This window comes from Alosa pseudoharengus, unplaced genomic scaffold, assembly GCF_046254945.1.
Source record: "Alosa pseudoharengus isolate Yale_2024_CS ecotype anadromous, Long Island Sound unplaced genomic scaffold, YU_APseudo_1.1 YU_APseudo_1.1_scf_13, whole genome shotgun sequence".
NCBI lineage: Eukaryota > Metazoa > Chordata > Actinopteri > Clupeiformes > Clupeidae > Alosa > Alosa pseudoharengus.
The window spans coordinates 10,592,588-10,616,740 of NW_027468598.1; the positions used below are offsets into that span (position 1 = coordinate 10,592,588).

The 24,153-nt window shown below is 42.1% G+C and overlaps 1 protein-coding gene across 1 annotated transcript; it reads left to right on the top strand.

Moving 5' to 3' along the window:
- The first annotated feature begins 318 nt into the window (after positions 1 to 318).
- On the top strand, positions 319 to 24,113 carry tbx4 (T-box transcription factor 4). Its single transcript, XM_076281497.1, has 9 exons — positions 319 to 391; positions 4,790 to 4,935; positions 5,574 to 5,668; positions 14,379 to 14,498; positions 16,388 to 16,535; positions 19,558 to 19,710; positions 20,015 to 20,103; positions 20,227 to 20,462; positions 21,833 to 24,113. The coding sequence occupies exons 2-9, from the start codon at positions 4,792 to 4,794 to the stop codon at positions 22,486 to 22,488; spliced, it is 1,641 nt and encodes a 546-aa protein (XP_076137612.1). The 5' UTR covers positions 319 to 391; positions 4,790 to 4,791; the 3' UTR covers positions 22,489 to 24,113.
- The last annotated feature ends 40 nt before the right edge of the window (positions 24,114 to 24,153 follow it).

The window sequence follows — 24,153 nt, forward strand, 5'->3', positions numbered from 1 at the left end:
GAGCCAAGTAATGCGTACTGGTGTTTGAACAAATCAAGGGGTTGAACAGATTCTCTCTTTTTTGCGTTTCTTAGAAAACATTACGCTGTGTGTTTCCTCGGCTCACACTGAGGAGGACCCAGCAGAGTATTGTTCTCCCTCGTCATCAGATCTACGCCAGGGTTAACACGACAGTTCATGCGTAAAGGAGTTCATGCGTAACCGGAGATCGCCGAAGTACCGTTATAGTGCACAGATAAACAAATCTATCATCAGAAGATGCAGAGCAAACCAACAGCGCCCTAGCGACGTACGACGCACTGGAACGTAACTTCCTGCCCTAACCTGGGTAAGGATAGAATATTGTCGTTGGGAAAGATATGGAGGATTTCCGCACATAATATTTCATGAGGTAACTTTAAAACTATACTCTTCGCCTTGAATGGAATTGGACTGCTTTTTAGGTCTAAACGAGGTCACGCGTATTCGGTGCGTAAGATAACAAGCTGTGTGTTAATGCGATTAAGGGGAAAGTTTATCTTATCACTCTCAATTTAATTAACGTATTAGTAGAAGCCTAGGTCAGAGCTATATTCACTTTAACATCAGCCATCCTGTTAACAACTAGTGTTTGACGTAGAATATTCTTTAGGTTGCTAAAAGTGATGTATCGATATAGAGTTTCTGTGTATACGTCCAGCGTGCTTTCAACAAACCACTTTGAAAGGTCACGGTCAATGAGCTAATGCAGTTGGTTTGAACCTCTGTATTTTTTTCGTTGCTGTCTGAATTATGTTGTTTAAAACTGTCATTTCTTTTCTATGCATAAACACAACACGCTGTTTAGCCTTATTAAATGCCAAATGTATATTCAATTCAAACATAGTTCAATGGATTCAATCTGGCAATGTTATTTATTTTCATGTGTATTTTTTATGTCTATTTCACCTTTATTTAAAACATTATGTTGCATTTTTAGCTATTTGAAGAACCAAAGAAATATAGAATCATTCTATGGTAAATAACCTAAAAAATAGTCTACTAATGTTATACAATTTTGAAAGTTGAGATTGTTTTTTCGAACTTCATAGCCTTATTGAGGTTGCAATATGAAGTAGTAGCAATATTCGTTGATAATGAGATAATATGAACAGCCATACTGTTTTTTTCTAATCTAAAGATGTAAGACAGGTCTCTGGCAAATGCACATAGAGTTCATTAATGAAATAGTCATATTCCAAAAACTAAGCATTTCCCAAATAGGCCTAATTAATAATGCAGGCCCATTCCACCGATTCAAAACATACCATCTGTTCTTAGAGACTGAATAGCAAGAGACGCAGGTAGCTTTTTAAGACATAATCGGGTGTAAGGGGTATAATACTAGACTAAAATTCCCTAAAGTATTTTGATGTGTACAAGACTAGCATGTAATGCGGATTAATGAACCAGGGAAAGCACCATTTAGGGATTCATTTGTTGCTGTTTTGTAAAGGAAATGAAACATGGCTAGTCCAGTGTTTGTGTCTTAATGTAATACATTATTCCTGAAAGTCATCGTAGAGTAGGGGATTTAGACTAGCTTAGAGAGAGCGGATGGCCTTGTGCAGTTCTAAAGGCACACAGTAATGGCCGCAGCGAAGACCTAATAGCAAAGTTTCCTTTACTCACTTCAGAGGTGAAGCCTGACATTCAGTCTGGTTGGACATCCGGGGCCTCCGTTTCTGCAACAGCATCACATGCATAACCAGACGCCACACAAAATGGCCGATCAGGGTGAAATTTATGATAGCTGTCTCAATAACATGCATCATACCTGCACATTTTAGCCAGCGAAAGCCCAAATGGGAGAAGAGAGGAGAGGACTGAAATGTATCCATTGTCCCTGTCAATTACTAGCCAGCCGTGTGCTCCAGCTTCCTGAAAGTAAACACACTATAGGCTGTGTGTCTTCCATGTTGAGTTTCAGGGCCATGCCCACTGTTATCTTTACCCAAATCATTATTTAATCATCTTCGAGAACTCTGTCTCTGTATGGTCATCTTTTGGCATCTGAGGACATAGGCATAGACTATAGTACCCCCCCCACCCCAAGAGCAGTGTGCAAAGACTAGTGTCTGCCATGCATAGTTTAGCGGATTATATGTCCAGAGTGACATAGATATAAACACAGCACTCGCTCACTGTGCTTAGTTAAACAGAGTAAGTGAAAGGCACATTTTCGACTGGAGAAGCCCATGGCTGATCTGCAACAGCCTCACTGTAGCTGTCAGCTCTTATCTTTATTAGGCTTTTGCAAATGTCTGCGTGAGTTTACATGGAATGCCGCGCGCCGCCTTTTATCTCAAGAGTGTGCACTCACGTTGTTTACGCGCCACGAGATTAGGACATAACTGGGCACATGCTGGAAAATACAGTCAGCTCTAGTTATACGTGGGAGTCCACCACAGTGTTGTTTTGTGGGTGTCTGAGGCAGCACAACATGCAGACCGAGGTCTCTCTGGCCTTGGCCTCCCGCACCTTTTTCATGCGATGAGAAAGAGAGAGAGAGTGAGACAGAGAGAGAGAGAGAGAGAGAGAGAGAAGGGAAGGGAGAGGGCTAGAACAAGAGAGGCAAGGAGAACCGTGAGAGAGGGGCTTCAGTGGTGACCTCGCTTAATGGAAGCCCCACTGTTTAGCCTTGTTACATAAAACCGGGGTGCAGTAATGTTGGTAGTCTAAATATTTAATGAAACAATTCGTTCAAACAAATGGATGGGAATCCCTTGAATTTGGAGGTCATGGTATGTTTACGATCCATGAGCTTTACTTCAAAAAATGTTTACCTCATGTAATAATTCTTATCTGTCTGAGAAATATGAGAAAGGGTAACAATTATAAAACCTAAAGTGGCCCTCACTTCTGCATAACCATCACCATCAAGACAGGCAACTGATATAAACTTCCAAGACTTTTTAAAAACAGCCTATATTTTGTAAAAAAAGAAGACGCAATTTGGCAGTGGTAAAGATTTAGCCTCGGTTTTGTCTGTATAGCAAAAACTTGGCGAAATTTTGTACTATGCAGGGTTGTAAACAATATTATAGGTCACATTAAATGTGCTTGTTGGCAACTCATTATTTGTATATTTATGGATTTTATGTGCAGAGAGTGGTTGCCTCAGTCCTCCACACCTAGAGGAATTTAAATATAAATCTCAATTCAATAGTCCCCTCTGTCATATCAGCCGTATTTCGCTTCCAACATATGTGCACCACATGGGACATCTTTTAATCGAGAAAACATGCAAATACACACATTTATCATGACATCCTCATAGGCCAAAGTCTTTCCTGTTTGGTAACATCCCTCTAATGCTATTGTTAGGGAAAGTCTCTGGTATTTGTAAACAATTTATAAAAGCTAGTATATAACACCAAAAGAAAAACGGCTAATGACACTGAGATTTTATTTAAAAAATGATCACATTATGCTATGTCCAAAAATGTATTTTTAAAACAACAAATACACAGCATGATAAAGGATAACGACAGGCATGTTTTAGCATATTTTTTGGAAATACTTGTGCTGTGATTTCTTGGAAGTACTAGAGTATCGATTTGAATAATATTGATTAATATTTTGCAAAGCTTTCAACATTGTATAGCATATGTGAAGTAGGAGAAATTCACAAAGATCAGTTCACATTTTCTTATTTATTATATCTTATGGATGATTTTAAATAAGTATCGAATAATTGTTTGACTTTTAATAATCATACACAACCATAGTCATTCTTAATTTTCTGAAATGCTCTCCTGATACGAACCAGAACAAAATTCTCTTTAGAGAGCTGTCCTCTTTGAGAGATACTCATACTATGTGTTTTCAGGACTCAGTGTTATTTTGAAATGAATAGCATGATGCTAATCTGACCCTATTTGCTATGCTTGTACTTAACAATTAATAGAATGATGTGATTTGTTATTATTAACTTTTTTCCCAAGTAATATTTCAGAGCACCTGTATGTTTCAGTCATACTCTGGAGACAATGTTAAATTCCTTGTGCCTTTGGTTGGGGACTGCCCTCATAATATACACACATAATTCTTCTGTTGTATATAGATTTTTTTAAATAGATGATAATGTTCCTTCTTTTCAACACATTGGGTGAACAGCTATAGACATTATAAAATAACTGATTTTAAGAGCTTAAATAGATTTGCTGATAAGATTATTGAAATAATTCAATCCCTTGCAACACATGATTTAGAAGACGTACAAGAGTTAACAGTAGACCACTATGGCAGTGAATCAGTACAATAAGTCTGTGCTGTTTTTTTTAACAATTAAATTCTTCATTTGCATATTTTGATTGTCAGATCTGCTCAGATTTGACGTAGGTAGATGTGTGTGAGCTCGTAATGTCTGTGTGTAATGTCTCTATGTAATGCTCCTGTGTGTAATGTCTCTAATGCTCCTGTGTGTAATGTCTCTATGTAATGCTCCTGTGTGTAATGTCTCTATGTAATGCTCCTGTAGGTAATGTCTCTATGTAATGCTCCTGTGTGTAATGTCTCTATGTAATGCTCCTGTGTGTAATGTCTTTATGTAATGCTCCTATAGACCCTTTTAACAATGAAAACAAAAACAATGCTTGAACATTCTATTTGGTTCCCAATCTACTTTCTCTGCATTAAGATAACATATGGAATATTTAAACGGAAGCCTTGTGGGGCCAACTATGATGCTGATAATGGAACTCTCTTGAAAGGGTCTATAGGTCATGTCTCTATGTAATGCTCATGCTGAATGCTGTAATGTTTGCAGAGATGCTCCAGGAGAAGGCCTCAGCTGTGACGGATGAGGCTGTGAATGCAGCTCAGCCAAGTGGGCTTTCGGAGCTCACCACTGACTCCTCACACATGGGTCTGCCTACAACTCCCAGCATCCCCAGCAACAGTGAGCCTGATCAGGTAACAAACACAGCATGTGTCCCAAGGCTGCTAGAAGCCTTAAATAATACATTATGAAAATGTTACCTTGCACTATAGCAGTGTAATTCATAGATGAAACAGTATGTAAAATGGGCATTATAGTATTGTATTATGTTGCTTTGTCCTACATAGATTTAAGATTCAATAAATAAAATGTTTGGGTATCCTTGTAATGCCTTGTTTTACCTTATATTTAAAGCGTTATACTTTTATGTTATAACATTTATTTTTGACCTATGAATATTCAGTTGTGACAGTTATGAAGACATACGTCAAATATAGTATGTTATTAACATGTTATAAAGCGTTATGAGCACATTTATAAAATGTATTTGTAAGCACCAGCTTTAAGTAAACTGCTATTGACATATTGTCAGAACCAACGCCATTGCTCAGCGAAATAAACAAAACTTTGAGTTCCCTCTTAGAATTGTTGGCACTAGTTTCCAGTCTGGATGATATGATGAAATAACAAATGCAATTCATCTATGTCTGTCATCTGCTTCTGTCTTAGCCAGGGAAAAGTACTGAAAAAAAATGGCTGAAACAGATGACTAAAACCTACTATGCTGTTCAAAAATTCACAACTTTTTGTTTTTCTGTCACTGTGCTACCAGAGCATAGAGAACATCAAGGTGGTCCTCCATGAAAGAGAACTGTGGAAACGGTTCCACGAGGCAGGAACCGAGATGATCATAACTAAAGCTGGGAGGTGAGTCAGGCCAAAGTGTGTCTTGTGTGGCAGAGCGTGTGCTTTCCGGCAGCGCCTCATGTGAAACTCACACCATCGCAAGCAGTAGCACAGAATTTCCAGCCATGGCCATTTGTGTCGAATATATCCATCACCACCAGTAGTTTCTCTCAGCAAGCCCATCAGCGGTAGCACTGACAGCAATTATAATATCTGCTTTAGACTTATTGCTACATTGTTAGTAATATGCCTGATGTAGTCTGTCCTCCTGCGCACTGACGAGTGGGGTTTGAATTCCTGCCGCGATGAATATTTAATTGGAAACACAAACGGCTGCCCGGTGTGTGAGATTTAATGCGGCCCGCAGATTAGGACCGGGACCCCTGGACATTAAACAGAAGATGAGTCAGTCCATTCTGCCAGCCTGGGCTCACCCGTTCTCTAAGCTCTCCCTCCCTGCGCACAATGTAAAAAGGTCACTGCCATTTTTCTTCTAACGCCGCAGCGCCGTGAGAGATGGGTTCTTCTCCCTGTCGGACTGATAAAGTGCGTCGAGGCATCTCTCGTGCCTTTGAAGCGCCAACGGAAAGCGCTCTGCTGCACAGCTGCACAGGGAAAAGGGGAGATTGCGCTTAGCTGCTTCTAAGCAGTAGAACAGGCCACTTCCTCGGCATACGTTAGCCATGTTTCAGACCGCTGTGCCATGTTTCCGTTTTTTTAAGTTGCTCATGTCAATCTGAACTGTGGAACGCCCCCCTCCCCCCTTAAAAAAAGATCTCTTTCCAAAGTATTTTGCATGACATAAGTATGGATATTAATATGCGGTCCATCCAGCTATCAATTTGTCAAAAACTCAGCGGGTTGCCATCATGGCCGCTCCTATGAAAATGGAAGATGATGTATTCGTCAGAGCTCAGCTCCATGGAGTCAGGTTTCCATGCTGACTGCACCATGTCTGCACCGTGTATATAACGTGGGCCTTATTGGCGGCCGTTCGTTATTCTCTTCCCAGCGGCAAGCAGAAGTGGGACTGTTTTTGGAGTTTAAGGATTTACCAGAGCAGAAAACATGCACGATCAACAGTAACTGGAACAGTAAATAATAAAATAGAGATTTATTTTTTTATGAGAATAAAAACAAAATTGGTAATTGATAATATTTCCTTGTAAATTTGTTTTTATATATGCAAGCTTGCTTGTAAAAACCAATGTCTGGTTTGTAAAATCACGTGTAGAAAAAAAAAACGTAAGAATAATATGGAAAAGCAAGTTGATAGAACATGTCCTTGGGCGGTGAGTTACCATGTAAGGTTCTGTGTTTTTCGGCGCAGGCTGACTGTAGAGGGGAAAAATGGGTCACGCTGTGTAGAACAGAAATGTGTCAGTCACAGGTTCAGAGAGAGTGCACGCCGTACCTCTAGGGTGGCACGTTGGAATGGAGGGTGCTGGGGGAGGGTGTGTGGTGGTGGGGGTGAGTGGAGTGGACTGTGTGTGTGTGTGTGTGTATGTATGTGTGTTATGATGGAGGCTGACTGCCTTGTTTACGATATATATGGGAGGCTGTGGGGACTCCCTCCGTTGCCCTGCTGCCTCCTCTCTGGTCCTCTGATCCTGGTGCTTCTTCTTCTTTTTGTCCGTGGCCGGGGCAGGCAGGCGGGCGGGCGGTGAGGCCTGGCCTCAGCGGTGGCGTTCGTGACGAGTGCAGCATGGCGCCTGGCATTGGCGGCGTCTCCCAGGCTCCTGGAGCTCCATCATCCGGCCGCGGCCGTTTGATCTGCCCGGCGCTGGGCTGGGGGGGCTCCGCTCCGCTCGGACAGGATGAATCACAGGGGCGATGGGGGGAGAACTAAGAGAAACAGCTGGTGCTGTGTGTGTGTGTACTCCAACAGTGATATGACGTTCCTATTTCTCATTCTCCAGTCTATCCCCTCTGTTTGCTGATGTGAACGAAAACTGACACACACCGCCACCCGTGGATTCATTGATTTATACTAAGAAAAAAGTCCTTGAGTGAAGAGAGTAAAAAATAAATAATAAAACAAGATAGCAGCACAGCCACATACTTTCTAAATATGATATTTCAATCTGAAAAATGGTATCTCTCTATAGGTCTTTATTGTAAACCAAATAGAAGTGGCTTGACTGTGCAGGGAAGAAAAGTCTTCCAGGCTGCTGCTTTGGCTGCTTCCTGAGCGAGCTACCTACGAGTGGAAGCGTCAGGATGGCGGAGCCACTAAGAGACCCTATTAGACATGCCATGTGATCTAGTAGGGATAGCACTAAGTGCAGTGGCGGACTTCGCATGGAAAATAGGCATTCCTTCGTGCCTCTTCCTCTGTGTAGTTGTCATCGTCATTATTTTTTATTTATTTAAACAAAGCTCTGCGGTAGATAGATAGGTCTTTATTGTCCCAAGGGAAAATATTTTTTTCACATATTAGGACATGCTCCATTGCAAAAAGATAAGGTAGGCACAACATCACATCACATACAACACGTTCCCGATGTGCACAAGAACATACACGTCACATGATGTATATAATATACAGATAGTCACAACACAGCCCGTAACATTAGATTAGATGCAACTTTATTGTCATTTAGCAGAGTACAGGTACAGAGCCAATGAAATGCAGTTGACATCCAACCAGAAGCATTAAATACCAAGTGCAGGTAGAGTAATGTTGTGTATAAAATATAGATTAATAATGTACAGTGTATAGTTGGATAAACATACTGAACATAAGAGACACAGGTGATACTGGGTCTCTACATCAATTTGATGAGTGCAGCAATGGCAGAGGGGACAAAAACTCTTTTAAAAAGAGTTAGTGTCTCAAAGTCTGTTTGGGCCTCCACTAAAGCGAGAATGTTAAATAAGAATTCTGAAGAGCATGTGGGACATTTTGGTCGTATCCAACAGTGATATAATAGCTCAAGTGTTTTGTATTTCAACGAACCAGCTTGGCCTTCATTTAATGAGCTTAGAATGTAACAGTAATGCAGCTCCAGCATTCATCATGTAGACATTGTTCCATTTTAAACGGGAAGATTCATCATCAGATTTATACATACTTGAGCAAGTTACCCATATCATTCTGAAATAATCTTTTTTGAAAAGTAAATAAATGTGTATGATACAACTTTTTTCTGCAGAAGTACAACCCCAAATCAGAAAAAGTTGGGACATTGTGTAAAATTCAAATAAAAACAGAATGTAATAATCTGCAAATTTCGTAAACTCATATTTAGTTGCCAAAAGGACACAGACAACATATCAAATGTTTAAAATGACATATTTGACTATTTCATGGAAAATGTATGTTCATTTTGAATTTGATACCAACACGTTTCAAAAAAAGTTGGGATGGGGGTAACAAAATGCTGAAAAAGTTGTGCAATGAAAACAAAATGAGGAATGTTTCACAACTAATAAAAAGGGGTATGAAAAAAAAAGCATCCCAGAGAGGCAGTCTCTTAGAAGTATAGGGGTATTCATCACTCTGTAAACCTGTGTGGACAAATGATGAAACAGTGTCATTTTAATGCTTCTTCACATGAAATTGTGAAGTATTTGGGGAGTTGATCATCTACAGTACATATTGATGGCACTGCATTTTTTCCTATTTCTGTAAAGAAAATCATTGTATGCAAGGATTAAAGTTCTCCGTCATAGGACGGATTTCCGTCAATTTGATTTTAGAAATGTCATATTTGAGATCGATGCAGATCCGATGAGAAAATAAATAGGAGGGGGGGGAGGGGACTATCACCTTTGCTTTTCCAAAGAACACGTATGGAGGACTATAACGGTCTAAAAGTTGGATTATAGTGAGATGGATTACATTAGAGACAGCTGATTAGGTTGGCCAATCCGTTTAACTTTTTTGGATATGATATTGTGAGCTCTAGGCTATGTGCGAATTCGGAGAAGAAGCGTAGGCTGTGTTCTTTCCGTGCATCAATGTAGACAATTTCTTACTATCGCGAACTCTTGTCAGGGGAGGTCATTCATTTTGGGTGTCACCTATGACTTGAACAGATAGCCTTCTATGCCACCCGATGTAGGCTACTATTATTGTTACAGTTTTTAATCAATGCAACTAACATTATGTGTAAAGCGACGCAATATAAACCGTAGCCTATGCAATTTATTATCCCGTCTGTTATGACATGTACAACAATGTTTTTCACAATTTGCGACGGAAGGTTTTGACTGAGCGTGTTAGCATAAAAAAAAAAATATCACTGTCATCATCGCGAACTGTTGAAAGGGGGTCAGTCTGTTTGTGACGCACAGACAGCCTTGTAGCCTATTTTGCTTAGGCCTCACTTTTAACGACAGTAGGTTGTTAGTGTATGTTGACAAAAAATAACCATACAATTAAAATAGTCAACTTAAAACTTTGCTATAAAATACTATTAATTTGTAGCACAAAACCATAAACAGTAGGCCTACCAGAACCTCGCATATTAGCGTCATGATTTGTGTGCGTCTATTTGGCAAGGCCATGGCTGTCATGGGTGCGTTGTTGCTAAAGGAAGACAGGTGTCAAAAGTTAAAAAATAAATGGAGATGGGCAGTTGTTGGAAACGGGGGAGAATGGAAACATGGTGTAAAGAAGTTAAAGTGCCAGGGGTTTGCTTTTGCGCGGTTCGCTGCAAGAAAATTGTTTATGGATGCAATAGGAAAACGTTTTAGCACGCCACCAATCAGAAGACCGCCATAAGGTTAACGTTCGTGCACTTCAGGACATCTTCCCTACCTGGTGCAACTAGCCACCACGACAGAGGTAGGCTACGTTAATCTATGGCTGACCGTTTTTAGAAAGTAGGCTACATGTTCTTTCATAGCGCAACACGACCTGTCCCTCACCATATCGCAACCTCTTGTCAACCAATCTGTTGCTGAAGACAAAAGCACCGTCTCCAGATTGTCGATATCAAATGCGCAGACCTCCTGCATGAGCACACACAGTATTGCTGCTCATTGGAAAACTGAGTTGTCTGTAAAACTCAAAATTACCATGTTTTCATTAAATGCAGATGAGGCAACAAATGGAAATATGAACAATATCTAGAATGTTCTGATTCGTTACTTTGATGAGGAAATGGGAAGTCTTGCAAACTTGATTTTATAGATTTTACTTGGTGTTGAATTGCATATTAACAAGAACAAAATCTCCCCTTTAAACACTTTTGGCCTGAAGGTGTGTTAAAGCCTTTCTACAATATTGCTGCAGTAGAAAAGAACAGCAATGGCTAATCAGCAATGGTCAGGGATGGTACTAAAATATATTTTTGTTCATCAGGAAAACTCAATCTCAATCAAGAACACTCTCAATTCGCCTTATTCACCTGGCGGCCATTGGCGGCTAAAACGAGGCTACAGGGTACACAAACCATAGGATTGTTATGTTCTATGCATTCACCTGTAGGTGGCATTAATTATATAGTAAGTGTACCCTGTAGCCTCGTTTTGGTTTAAACAATGGCCGCCGTGTGAATAAGGCTAATACTCCATTTACTTTGCTGTTTGCATCTTTTTGTACATTTAAAACCAATAGGTCGCGACCGCAAAAGGGGTGCTATCTCTATAGGTAGATATGAACAACGTATGACTTATGGCCTGAAAAAAGTTCAGTCAAACGATTTTTTTTCACTTTAATCCCTGTGTATGGGCTCAGGAAAACCTCTGATAACCATTGTCTATAAGAAATGCCAGTGTAAACTTTACCAAGCAACAAGCAAAATTGTATTTAGACATGATACAGAAATACCATCGTCTTCATCTGGGCCTGAGCTTGTTTAAAATGGACTGAGGGAATGTGGAAAAAGGTCCTGTGGTTAGACCAACCAACGTTTGCAATTCTTTTTGGAAATCATGGACTTATCTGGGCTAAAGAGGAGAGGGCCTATCCAAGTATCCAACCTATCCAACTTGTTTTAGTGCTCAGTTCGAAACCCAACCTCTATGACAGTGTGGAGGTACATTAAGTCAAGTCAACTTTATTTCTATAGCACATTTAAAAACAACTGATTTGAACCAAAGTGCTTACAAATAAACATAAAACAACGACAATGGTACAACAACAATAATAATATAACATGGGGCAGAAAAAATAAATAATTAAAATAATAAACAAATTATTAAAAAATAAAATAAAGAATAAAGAGTGTGTGTGTGTGTGGGGGTATTAAGGTAGATTAAAAGCTTAAAGAAAATGAAAGTCTTTAAGTTAGACTTAAAGCAGTCAATGGTTGGAGAGGACTTAATATGTACAGGTAGACTATTCCAGAGTTGGGGGGCAACAACAGAGAAGGCTCTATCACCCTTGGTTTTAAGGCGTGTTTTGGCGATACAGAGAAGATTCTGAGATGAAGACCTAAGTGATCTCGGAGCGCTGTACGGAATTAGTAGGTCACCTATATAACTAGGTGGCAAACCACTGAGGGCTTTGAAGACAAAAAGAAAATTTTTAAAATGAACTCTGTGCAGGTAACCAGTGCAGCTTAGCCAACACAGGAGTTATATGCTCACGTTTCTTAGAGCCACTTAATAATCTAGCTGCTGCATTTTGAACTAACATTTTGAATGTTATACATTAGTGCTTACAGCATGGGCATCTTGAATTCTTAATGATGTATACAGGTTTTGAGCAACATACTGCCATCCAGGCAATGCTTTTTCCCCCAGGGAAGACCTTGAATATTTCAGAAAAACAATGCCAAAATGAATTAAGTATTTCTCCATAGAGGAAGAGTCCAGATGCTAAAATGGCCTGTCTGCAGTCAGACCTGTCAAATTAGGTACATCATGGAATGAAAAACATGATTAAGAATACCTCATACTGTTAAGCAACTGAAATCCTATATAGAATTTTGTTAAATGAAGAGGTGAAGCAGCACAGTGGTAAACATTCCCTGTCCCAACATTTTTTGAAACATGTTGCTGGAATTAAATTCAAAATGACCATATATTTTCCATGAAATAGTCATCATTTTCAACATTTGATATGTTCATGTCCTTTTTGCTGCTAAATATGGGTTTACAAGGCTTGTATATTATCAAATTGTGTTTTTATTTGCATTTTACACAACATCCCAACTTTTTCTGATTTGGGGTGTATGTATGATATTAGATGTTGAGTTTCCAGTCTTTTTCTCCAGCTGACCACCGTCCAAATCCAGGGATTTAACATACATACTTTATTTTAACAATCTGGCTTTTCCGAATGCAACAAATGGAGAATGCAGCTGTGGATACTGTATCCCGACCGCTGTCATGTAAGATCTGAGGAGGTAGCTGTTGTCACGCTAACAGTGTGCTAGCGTCAGGCTGAGCGGCGAGGCCTGTTTCCTGTGCTCTCTGCAGATTATAGTGTGTCTGTGTGAGCATCGTCGCACCATGATTGTATTTCAGACGTTGGACAGACATAGAGATTACCTTCCCCTTTGGCAATCCCCAATCTCTCACAGCATTAGGTGTAACTTACCTCGGGTGCCCTTCGCATGCCTATTTCCTAACAAAATCCCTTTGAAGATGGGCACTTTCAAATACAGTCATGGTTGATCATCAACCTTGTATATCCTTTGTCTACAGCTATATTCTGTAAATACAGCCCATTGGCAAAGGCACCAGCAGATAAAGCAGTGTGCTGTAATGGAATGCCCCAGGAGACTATGATGAGTTGGCTGTATAAATCGTTATGCATTCTTTCTGCCATTAAAAAGCACTTACAGTTTATTAGGGCAGGTTCGCTTTGCAACTTACTTTGACGCAGATGGGACGAAAAAAGAAGAGTAGAGCCGCTTTCGGGAAGAGGTTACCGAAGGTAGCCCCATTGATGTATTTTACGAGCGTGTCTGCTATATTAGCATACTATGTCTGTCATCCTAGGCTTTCTTGCAGAGGAGCAAAAATCGGCATTCCCACATTTTACAGAGCCGAGTCTATCCCTAAAAATATATGCCTGCCTACAAGCAAATTAGTACCAGGCAAGAAGCAGTACTCCACACTGTACATGGGGTTGCTTGAGAAGACAGTGGATACAGCCTGCTTTTCATTTATATATTTATCGTTCGGTTGAAGTATAATTTTTGTTTCGGTCTTACAAAGCAGGATCTCATCTACAGTGATGTTTAGGAGTACAGTAGAACCCTGTGCCAGTAGTCCTCTGGAATAACTCATGTCCTTGGGGGATTCGGACCTGGAGATTCCATGATGTGACCTGTGCTGTGTCTTCAAGAGGCTTATCTGTGTACGAGGACAGGTTGAGCTGCTATCTCACCGCTAATCGCAGGCTCATCTGCTTGCAGAAAACACTTCCTGCAATGTCTGTACACTTCAGACCTGCTAAAACCTCTAGTAAGACCTTTAAAGAAGGTCTTATCCTGTCTTAATGGCATTGTCCAAGCTGTTGACTGGACACCTCAACCTAGAAGTCTGATCTTCATTACTTAGTTTGAGGATGACACATTATGGACATTAGTTTTAATGCACTTGTTAAGTTGTAAAAAAAAAGAAGCGTTCGTCATATGTCAAGAACATGTCAACAACAAAAATAAAGCATTTACTGATGTCACTGGAAGTTAAATTGGTTTATCATAAAGAAAGAAATGTGCACACTAAAAGGTTCGGTTAGAAGAAATCACATTGACTCTTATATGGAGACAGCTCCAAGTTCTTGACATATGGTCGTACAGTATTAACGCTACTTTATGTCCCTTAGGAGGATGTTCCCCAGCTACAAGGTGAAGGTCACTGGCATGAACCCAAAAACAAAGTACATCCTCCTTGCTGACATTGTTCCCGCAGATGACCACCGCTACAAATTCTGCGATAACAAATGGTAAGTATGGGACATTTTTTTTTTTTTTTTATAAACACCAAGTGGCAACATTACTCATTTTAGGGAAACACCTGCCATCATCTTGTAGGTGTGATGGGTTGGAGTAGAGCCTCAAACTCTAGATTGAGGCTCCATTTGTGTGACAGAGCCCTACCTCTCTATAATAGTTTCTGGCTGTAGTGAGTGATGTGTGTGTGGAATTTGTGGAGTGAGAGGTGTGGGGGAACAGTCATAAAAAAAGAGTTGCGTGGAATGCAACTTAAGCATGCATTGCTGTTTGTAATGGCTTGTATTTGTCCACATTTCTACTTGTTGTTTAAGGTATGTATGATGTACATAAGCATACCAACACATACCTGTAAGAAAAGTAATGATTTTACCCTGTGCACTGTACAACATGCACGTGAGGGTTGTAAGTCCTACGCTGCTCCATCACATTAACAGTAACATATGAAAGTGATGATCTATGTTTGGGATGACTAAGTCTCTGCAGTGCAATCGAGAAGGACATTTATCGCTCACAGCTAGTTTTTGCTTGAGCTGGCTGGGGACTGGCGGCACGGCTAATGCTAGGCTGGCTCCATCAGTGGTGATGCTGGCCCGTCCCTGTAGGCACATGGCCTCACAATTTGCTATGGCTGTCTCTCTCTCACACACACAGAGTGAGAGAGAGCGATAGAGAGAGAGAGAGAGACTGTGACTTCATTATGTTTGTGCAGTGTTTTTACCCTGTGCATTGTAATGTGATGTCGTGTAAGTTTATTCATTCTCACGCACAGCCATTCCCATTCCCACAGCTATTCACTGTCAGTGGTAGGAGCATAGGCATAAGTCTCCACTAATTTGCTCTTTGTTATTCAACATTGGGGACTGGTTGCTGTCAAATCCAGACAACTAAGAATGAAAAAAAAAAAACAGTATAGATAACTCAAAGTGAAAAGTGGAATAAATCACTGTAAAGTACTGGGAAAAAGATGAATATATCATTTTCTGAGTGCCAGAGTTGGGAAAACTGTCTTTCAGCCCAGGCTTGTCTAATCAATGAAGCTTTTCTCTTCGTGTTTATTAGCCCAGCTTCTCTCCTCCCACGACAGCCACAAAACAACCCTTTGCTATGCTAGCTGTGGATTGTCATTAGCACACAGTTAATTACTCACGGATACTGGCAAGCGGCCTGTCAAAACCAATGGGCTTACAACAGCTGGGTGATCCGCGTTGTCCTCTCCGTGACCGTTCACCGCAAGCTACATCACGCGAGACGGGCACTGTGTGCGCCGATGCTGCGCGGGCAGTCAGTGAAAAAAAAACAAAAAACCTGAAGAGGCATACTTTTTCCAGTGCAGACTACAAAACAAAACAAAAATGTGATGCCAACAAAATCCTCAGTTAAATGAAAATAATCCCTTCATTTCTTATAGTAGACTGGTATTTTATGGCCATTTTTTCTCCCCCAAGATCTGTGGGATGGCGTGGAATTTTTGCCATTGCCAGCAAGGGGCCTGGAGTTTCTCAGCAACACCTTGGAGGCACATAATTAGCCGTGATGTTACGTTCAAAGCAGCCACAGCCCCTTCGCCACAGAAGGAGCTATTCTTATAGTGCGACTGGAAAAAAATGTACACAATCTGTATATGCCATCAGTATCCATATGATGTGTATAGAAAACCACCCTCTCAAGCAGAGAAATTGATGGTTGTTGCGTGACCATGAGAAGTAGTACTTGGTTCGGACATGACGTGGCAGTGGTCGACATTGATTCCCTTGGCCCTGAATCCGACAGCCTCCGCCATGGTGTCTTGAGCGGTTGTTGTTGGAGCTACGCTGTGCTTAAGTCACCAGGACTCTCACCTCCTCTTTCTCTCTCTCTCTCTCTCTGTCCTTTTTTCCAGGATGGTGGCAGGAAAAGCTGAGCCGGCCATGCCTGGACGGCTGTACGTCCACCCGGACTCCCCGGCCACTGGCACTCACTGGATGCGACAGCTGGTTTCCTTCCAGAAGATGAAACTCACCAACAACCACCTGGACCCTTTTGGCCACGTGAGTGACTACACAAGCCATTCATCTGCTCCAGTGAATGTGGACGGATGAGTGGTTTGAGATGCATTCTGGACGTTATTCTGCTGTGCATGCTTTGGGAGGGAGTGTGCATATTCACATTCCCCATACTTGATTTCCAATGGCAGACATGTTTGCCAGTCAAGTCTCAGAGGCGCTCAGGTGAAATGAGTTCAAATCTATTAGCTTATTTTGAATCATTTATCTTTAGAAACAAAACTACATTTCGCAATAATGTTCAATAATCTTCTATGTAAATGTAACTTTTGTGATAATAAAAATCAGTTGCCATTTTCAAAGTCTTGTCAACTTGTTGCAGAGAGCACAAGGTGCTGTCGCACAGCCAACTGGCTTTGTTCAAAAATACTTTTGAATAATGGGCAAAAAGGTTTTGTTGTAAAATACTTTTATTGAGAGATTAAACGCTTAATGACTTCTAAGTGGTTTGCTGGCATGCATGTCTGTTCACAAGCCTTGACCCCCTGGATGTTGCCCTGTGTGTGTGGCGTTGGGAATATGAATCCACAGCTTTACGGAATGCCCATATCCGTATGTTATAGCGCCTTGCGTGGTTAGAAACAATGGCTGCACTCAACCTTAGCAAGATTTCAAGAGGCAGTCAAGAGGATAACTTGAATGGCAAGTGAAAATGGGTGCTAACAAGTTGAAATCCATTTCAGCCACTTTTTTACTACAAAACAAGTATGAGGCTTTTTCTTTGAAATATTTTTTATAGATCATGTTAATATCAGATTAACAGATATTTACTAGTAGTTTTCAAATACAGGCACATTGTATTGATCTGACTTGATGTGTATTGAAATGGAATATACAGTCTATTTAACCACAGACATACCGGTACATGGAATATATATACTGAGATAGTCCCTTCCAAGAAATTACAAAGTATTTTAAAGACACTCTGGAACAGCAAGCTGGGAAGAAGAGGGAGAGACAGCAGAGGGAGAAAGAGAGGGAGCACTCGGTTAACAGAGGTGAAGAGTGCGACCGTGGCAGTGCCGCCCAGAGGGACTCTGGGATTGCTTGTCTGAAGTCATCCCGTCAGGGGGAGCTCATTAGGTTCATAACCTGTCGGATCAGCGCGGGGTCCGCCTGTCAGGATCAGTCGAGCGCCTGCGACGTGATAAGGGCGAGTAATGAGGCCGGAGCGGGGCCGGCTAAGCCAGGCTGACGCCCACACCAGCAGGGGCGCCAGGGCCTCCGCCGGGTGCTCCACACCACGGCACCAAGGCCACCACGGCAAAGCCTTTACAGCCAACACCAGCCGCACAGTGGGCCCACTGGTGGGGGCAGCTAAAGCACAGGCACATGCATGTGAACACGCAGCATGCTGACCAGAGCCAACAGTGCAGTCAGAGTTCCACTAGTGTCTTACTTTTAGAGGTCTTATGCAGAGGCTGTAGTTTTGGCAGTTTGGCATTTTCCAATCAAAAGTTTCATTCAAGTTCATTTTAATGAAAAACCAACTTGTCACATTTCTTTGTGTGGAACATTTGAATAATATTTGTTATGACTTTTTAATTGGTATTATTGTGTTTTAATTGCACATACAAAAATAAATATTTTAAACTATAGCCAACTTTTTTTCAATAAACAAGCCTAAAAATAAACTGTATCTAAATGCCTCAAACCACGTGCAGTTTGAAGAGGGTGACGTCAAGCCCTTTTAATTCCAGGCATCCAGACTGGCCCTCTGCACATCGTCAGCAGTAAAAATATTATCTCTGATCTCAGCCTCCTTTGCTACTGTTGGCCTGATGACAGCACTGATACTCCACACCCTCAACTTCTCCTTTATGAGCTTAATGTGGGGCTGAGTAGGGCTGGTCTGTCCCACACGCAGGATGGGCAGATAAGGGTGAATTAGTGCAAGTGGGGGTGGTGCCTTGTTGTTTAATGAAGCCGCTGGTGCTGATCTCAGATCAGAGCAAAATTGAAGAATCAAGCGTGCCAAAGAACGAAAGCAGATCAAAGGCAGCGTCTGTGTTACCTCCTTGTCGTCCAGAAGCTTCCTGATCAATACAATTAGTCTGTCTGCTTTGGTATCACCTGCCCCATAAATATTACCTCAAAGATGCCAGACAAGCAGACAAAAGGTCACATGTGTGTCTCCAGCCCAGCCCGCCTAGCTGACCCAGACCCTCTCAAAACCCCCACCTCCCTCCCCGCCCTGGCTTCTGTCTGCCCCTGACGTAGCGCTGGGCTGGCCTGCCCTCTGTGTTAACCTGCCCGTGCCCTCTGTGCCTTGTCACTCCTGACTCCTCTGAGGGGGAGAGTGCACTCTCCAGGCCGAAGAGCCGGCTCCATGTGGATGGGAAGGGGGGCGGAGAGGGGCTCTATCAAGGAGAGGAGAGGGGAGGGGGGCCTGATGTTCATTGCCCCTGACAGAACTGTGCTGGGGATGACCCTGGCCTAACGCTCCAGTGAGCTGCAAACACAAGGCAGCTCCGAGCACCCTGAAGACCTAGTAGTGCACCAAACATAAACTACTCCATGTATTATAGATATGTCATTTAATTTAAATCAATGTACTCTTTACATTTAAAATAAGAGGACTCTCCATCTGTTTAAAGACTCATCCACGTACAAAACACAGGTCTACCAGATCCAGATATAGAGACTATTCTGCAGTGTGTTTCATACACTTGAACAGTATGGATTGTGACATTTAGCAAACAAGGAATTGATTCAATACGCCATACAGATTTACTACATTTGGCCAAGAATTGTAGGCTTTAGAGTCATAACTTGTTATGGTAAAATACCTACACCGTAATATGTGGAAAAACTGACCACTAGGTTTACACTGTGGGGCTATTCAAACCCAGGCAGTGACAACATTTGGCAACAGAATCTGGGGGTCAACGTGATGGATTAAAAAAAGACTGAGCACAAACACGTTAGCACAGGCTCTCTTTCACAGTGAGGTGTAGAAGGTGTCTTTGGGCTCCGGCTGAATGCGTCTGGTCCTGTTTGCCCACAGATCATTCTCAACTCCATGCACAAGTACCAGCCCAGGTTGCACATCGTCAAGGCGGACGAAAACAACGCCTTCGGCTCCAAGAACACGGCGTACTGCACTCACGTCTTCCACGAGACCTCCTTCATCTCCGTGACATCCTACCAGAACCACAAGGTATTCTGGTCAATTTTTAGGCCATGGGTCCCCATCGGTAATGTTGCAAATGGTCACTGATGATTCATATGTGGCACAAAAAAAAAATCCAACTTCCTGTCTTAATGAGTTCTGGCATACTGATCTTAAACCGCAAGAGATGGCGTGCCAGTACTGCACGAAATGCAAAGCCTTACTTACGACACATGCCGAATGTGCTGCATGCTTTCAATTATGGAAACCCAAATATGGGCGTGATATGTTCAATTTACTGGACTGAATCCCTTTAGCGGTTCAGACATCACATGCTTGATTCTCTTGACAGATTACCCAGCTGAAGATCGAAAACAACCCGTTCGCCAAGGGCTTTCGAGGCAGCGATGAGGGGGATCTGCGTGTGTCCAGATTGCAGGGGTAAGTGGCCAACACCATGTTCTTCCCACCAAGCAGAGTCTTGGCCAGGCCCAAATAAACAAACTGCTCATGTTTGGCCTTAATCGTCTCCCACTTCCAATCGCCCCCTTTCCCCCTTGCCAGGAAGGACTACCCAGTGATTTCCAAGAGCATGGTGCGCCAGAGACTCATATCCTCACACGGTCACCTCACGGGGAAACTGGGTGCGGGGATGCTAGGAGGCCATCCACAGGTCCTGTCCCACTACCAGTATGAGGGCGGTGTCCCTCTGTCCAGTGCCGATGCCCAAGAGCCCCTTGGCAACCACTTCCCCTCCAGCCGGGAACCCAGTCTGCTCTACCACTGCTTCAAGCACAGAGGTAAAGAGCAAACCAGCTAGCAGGCCTTAGGTTTCTTATATTCGGGTCTTAGTTTTGGTTAACCAATTGGAAGATATACTAATAATAATATGATAATAATACGTTTATTTTATATAGCGCCTTTCTCAAACCCAAGGTCGCTTTACATAGGAAGGATAGATACATACGTAGGAAGGCAGGGAAACACAATAACAAACAAACAAACAATACAACAGAGACAAAGGCAGGGAAATACAATAACAAACAAACAAAACAATACAACAAAGACAAGTTATCTGTAGGAACTATGTGTTGGGTGTGGAGGAGAAGTGATCATTAAACAGAAAGGTCTTGAGATGTGCTTTGAAGAAAGGAAGAGAAGGACAGGCACGAAGCGGTTGCATTTATTGGGCTACTGCACTTTTGCAGCATAAATGAAGCATAGAATATGGAGCAGAAAATCAAACTTAGTGGTTGTTACATAAATTATTCTCATATTATTCACAGACTGCACTTTAAACCATAAAAACACATTCTGAACATGTTGGACTAGAGGAACATGAAGATGACTTGTAACCACAAAAAATAAAATAATTACCCCTGATGAAATTTCAAAGGAGCATCTCAATATTGTTTTTATTTTCCAGAGCAACAAGTATTTTGAATTTGAATACATCATAACCAGCTTTCAGAATCACATCAAAAGGCTTCGTTGTAGCTTCTGATGAATAGAAATTATGGTTATGGTTATGTATTATGCAGATTGTTTGACAAAGAGTTTTATGTTCTTGGTCATAAAGATGGCTTTTACTTCACAGGGCATCTGCCTGTAAAGGTTTTTATTATGCAAGTCCAAATAAGGCATTCTCTTCTTAATTGTCTAGTTTGTGGCCATATTTCCTGAAGCACATACCATAATATCCATACCAAATACAAGCTCAGTGGTAATATTCTAAATACAGATATTTTGACATCACAAAATAAACACAGAACAATGCTGGAAGAATCAGGTCTGGACACTGTCCAGAGTTGCCCTTCCACACATAGCACACAATAAGAGATTCCCACCTTCTGGAAATACTTCGTGTGGTTTACCCTACGTTGAATTGGACAACACAGACCCTTGTATTGGTGCGACTGGCTTGTGGCTACCGGGTTACAGAGCTAAATAAGTATGCTATACATTAGTTAGTTTGTGGGAAGCTGGTTTTAAGCCAACTGCAAAGACTGACAAAGTGTAGCTTGGGCAACTACCAGTAGTCAGTTAGCCATTGCTTAACACATAACTCGTAAGAAAATCTGTCCATAAGTGGAACATTTAGTATTGTCCAACACAGATTGTTTTGGCTCAGTTAGCTCTCTTTTGGTAACATGATTTCCATTTATCACAGATAACAGCGGCAGGCACCTGGACCTGGGCTGCAAGCGGCCTTATCTGGAGACCACACCCCAGGGGGTATCGGAGGAGCACTACTTCCGGCCCTCCTCGTCCTACGAGCCGCCCCTGCTGTCACATCCCTACTGCGGGGAGGCGCTGAGCTCCAGAGAGGCCTGTATGTATGGGGGAGTGGAGGGAGAGGCGGGCCCAGGGCCTGGATCGGCAGGTGGGGAGGACTTGCCACCGCCTTCGCTAAACTGCAACATGTGGGCATCGGTGCAGCCGTACCCACGCTACAGTGTGCAGACGGTGGACGCCGTGCCCTACCAGCCCTTCGCGGCCCACTTCACCAGCACGGCCCCAGTGGTGCCGCACCATTCGCCCTCCATGCAGCGCCCGCAACCCGCGCCCCCCGACCTGGTCTTTGGTCCACAGCGTGCTCTGCCCCCGGGGCCTTCCTACTCATCCTCTTCCTCCTCCCCGCCTGGGACGAGCTCTCGAGATCGGGTGGGCCACGCTTCCCTGTACCACCACCGGAAACCGGACTCACCCCTCCGGACCCACAGGGATTTTTCTGGCTTCGCAGCCCAAAGCCCCTCCACACGTGACTCGGCCTATCAATATCAAATGGGACTGACTGGGGTAGGAGCTCACTGGACTGAAAGCTAAAGAGGCACCTGTGCGCACAGAGGGACAATTCAGCACATGGTCGCCTTACCTATCAGATGTGTGGGTGTACCTCTGTGTCCTACCTTGGTGCTGCCCCTAGAAGCATTTGCAATTGAGATTACGATCTTAGACAGCCATAGCGCCGGTGCTGAATTGCACACTGAAGCCATATTTAGTGAGTGGGAGTCATCCAATCCATGCAGTGTTTGCTTGGTCTGTGGTTTGTGCGAATGAAATATTTATTTCAGCAGGTTTATGACACTAACAATATTTTATGAAGAGAATAAGGACATTGTGCAAATCGTGCAAAGCACGATATCTTCAAAATAAGCAGTGTAAGGTTCATGGCCTTTTTGCCAACTCAGAAAAAAAAACAAAAAAACACAAGCACAACATGTACAAATTATGCTCTTGACATGCTGGGATTGAAAACGTCTACAGTCTGAAACATATCCATTTGTCTGGCCTATATTATATACACGTGAATTTATATTTTATGTATGTGAAATATTGATTGAAGGATTTGAGTGGACTAAATAAGCTGGTTGGTTTATGCAGGTGCAAACATAAGTGCCATTTTAGGTAACAGTGGTGTCCTAGTGGTGAGACTAGGATTTGATGTCCTGGCTCAACTGTAAAATTTGATACTTGATTTGAAGTTTTCCTTATGCAGTACCTTATGTTGCACTAAAAGAAATAACAAAATTATTTACAAGCAGATAATCATTATGAAAGATTCATCAGCAATTCATAAATAATTGTAATATTATTAGATAATAGTTTTAGATTATATAAGCAACCCTCAATGTATAGGGATTCAAGGTTACAGAGACTGTTTTGTGTCAAGTTAATTTTCACAGCTTCTCTGGACTTATGTTGACTTCAAGGCCTCACCAACAGTGTATTTATGCAAAATCTGTGCTTTAAGATTAGATTTTTCTTTGACCTAGAAAGAATCCAGCTACTAAAGTGACCTGTGTAGTTTTTGTAAGAATAACCCAGTGGAAAGACTGGAAGCAAACTGTAGTTATTTGTGGCTTAGACTGTAAGCAGGAACTTAAAGGAGAAACTGAACTGGGTCTGTTCTGGCAAAGGTTGGCACTAACTAAAAACAGTCTGCAGTCATTCTCCTGGAATGTCCGAAGTGGACCGTAGGTGTCTCCTCTCTTTCTCTCTCTCACTCTTTTCGGAGTTGGATGAAGCTGGAGTGGACCCATCTGATCTGCATCCTGGGCTCACTCTGACGCAGTCCAGAGCTGTGGGCTTCAGAGCAAGGGACATCAGAGAAACCCTTTTCAACCAGATGGGGGCATAGGGGCCACTCTTAAGCCACAAGGAGAGCCGAACAGAACTGAGCAGAACAGAACAAAACAGAGAGCTCTGCTCAAATCCCTGATCCAAACGACTGAGTTGGATCAGATCCAGCCAGCAGAAAGCCACAAAGCAAGTCCTGAGAGTGTAGCAGACAAAATGAAGTAAAGTCTGCACTAGCCTTGAAAACATTAAGGATTTTGGGGAGAAGAAAGAAAAAGAAATACATGGCAGTCTTTTGACCCAATGTGTATGGGATTACTTTCTTTGAATATTTCAGTGTTTTTTTGCACACATTTGTTGAATAAATTGTATTTTTGGCCTCCCAGTTCTCAGTTCTCCTGGATGGGGTTT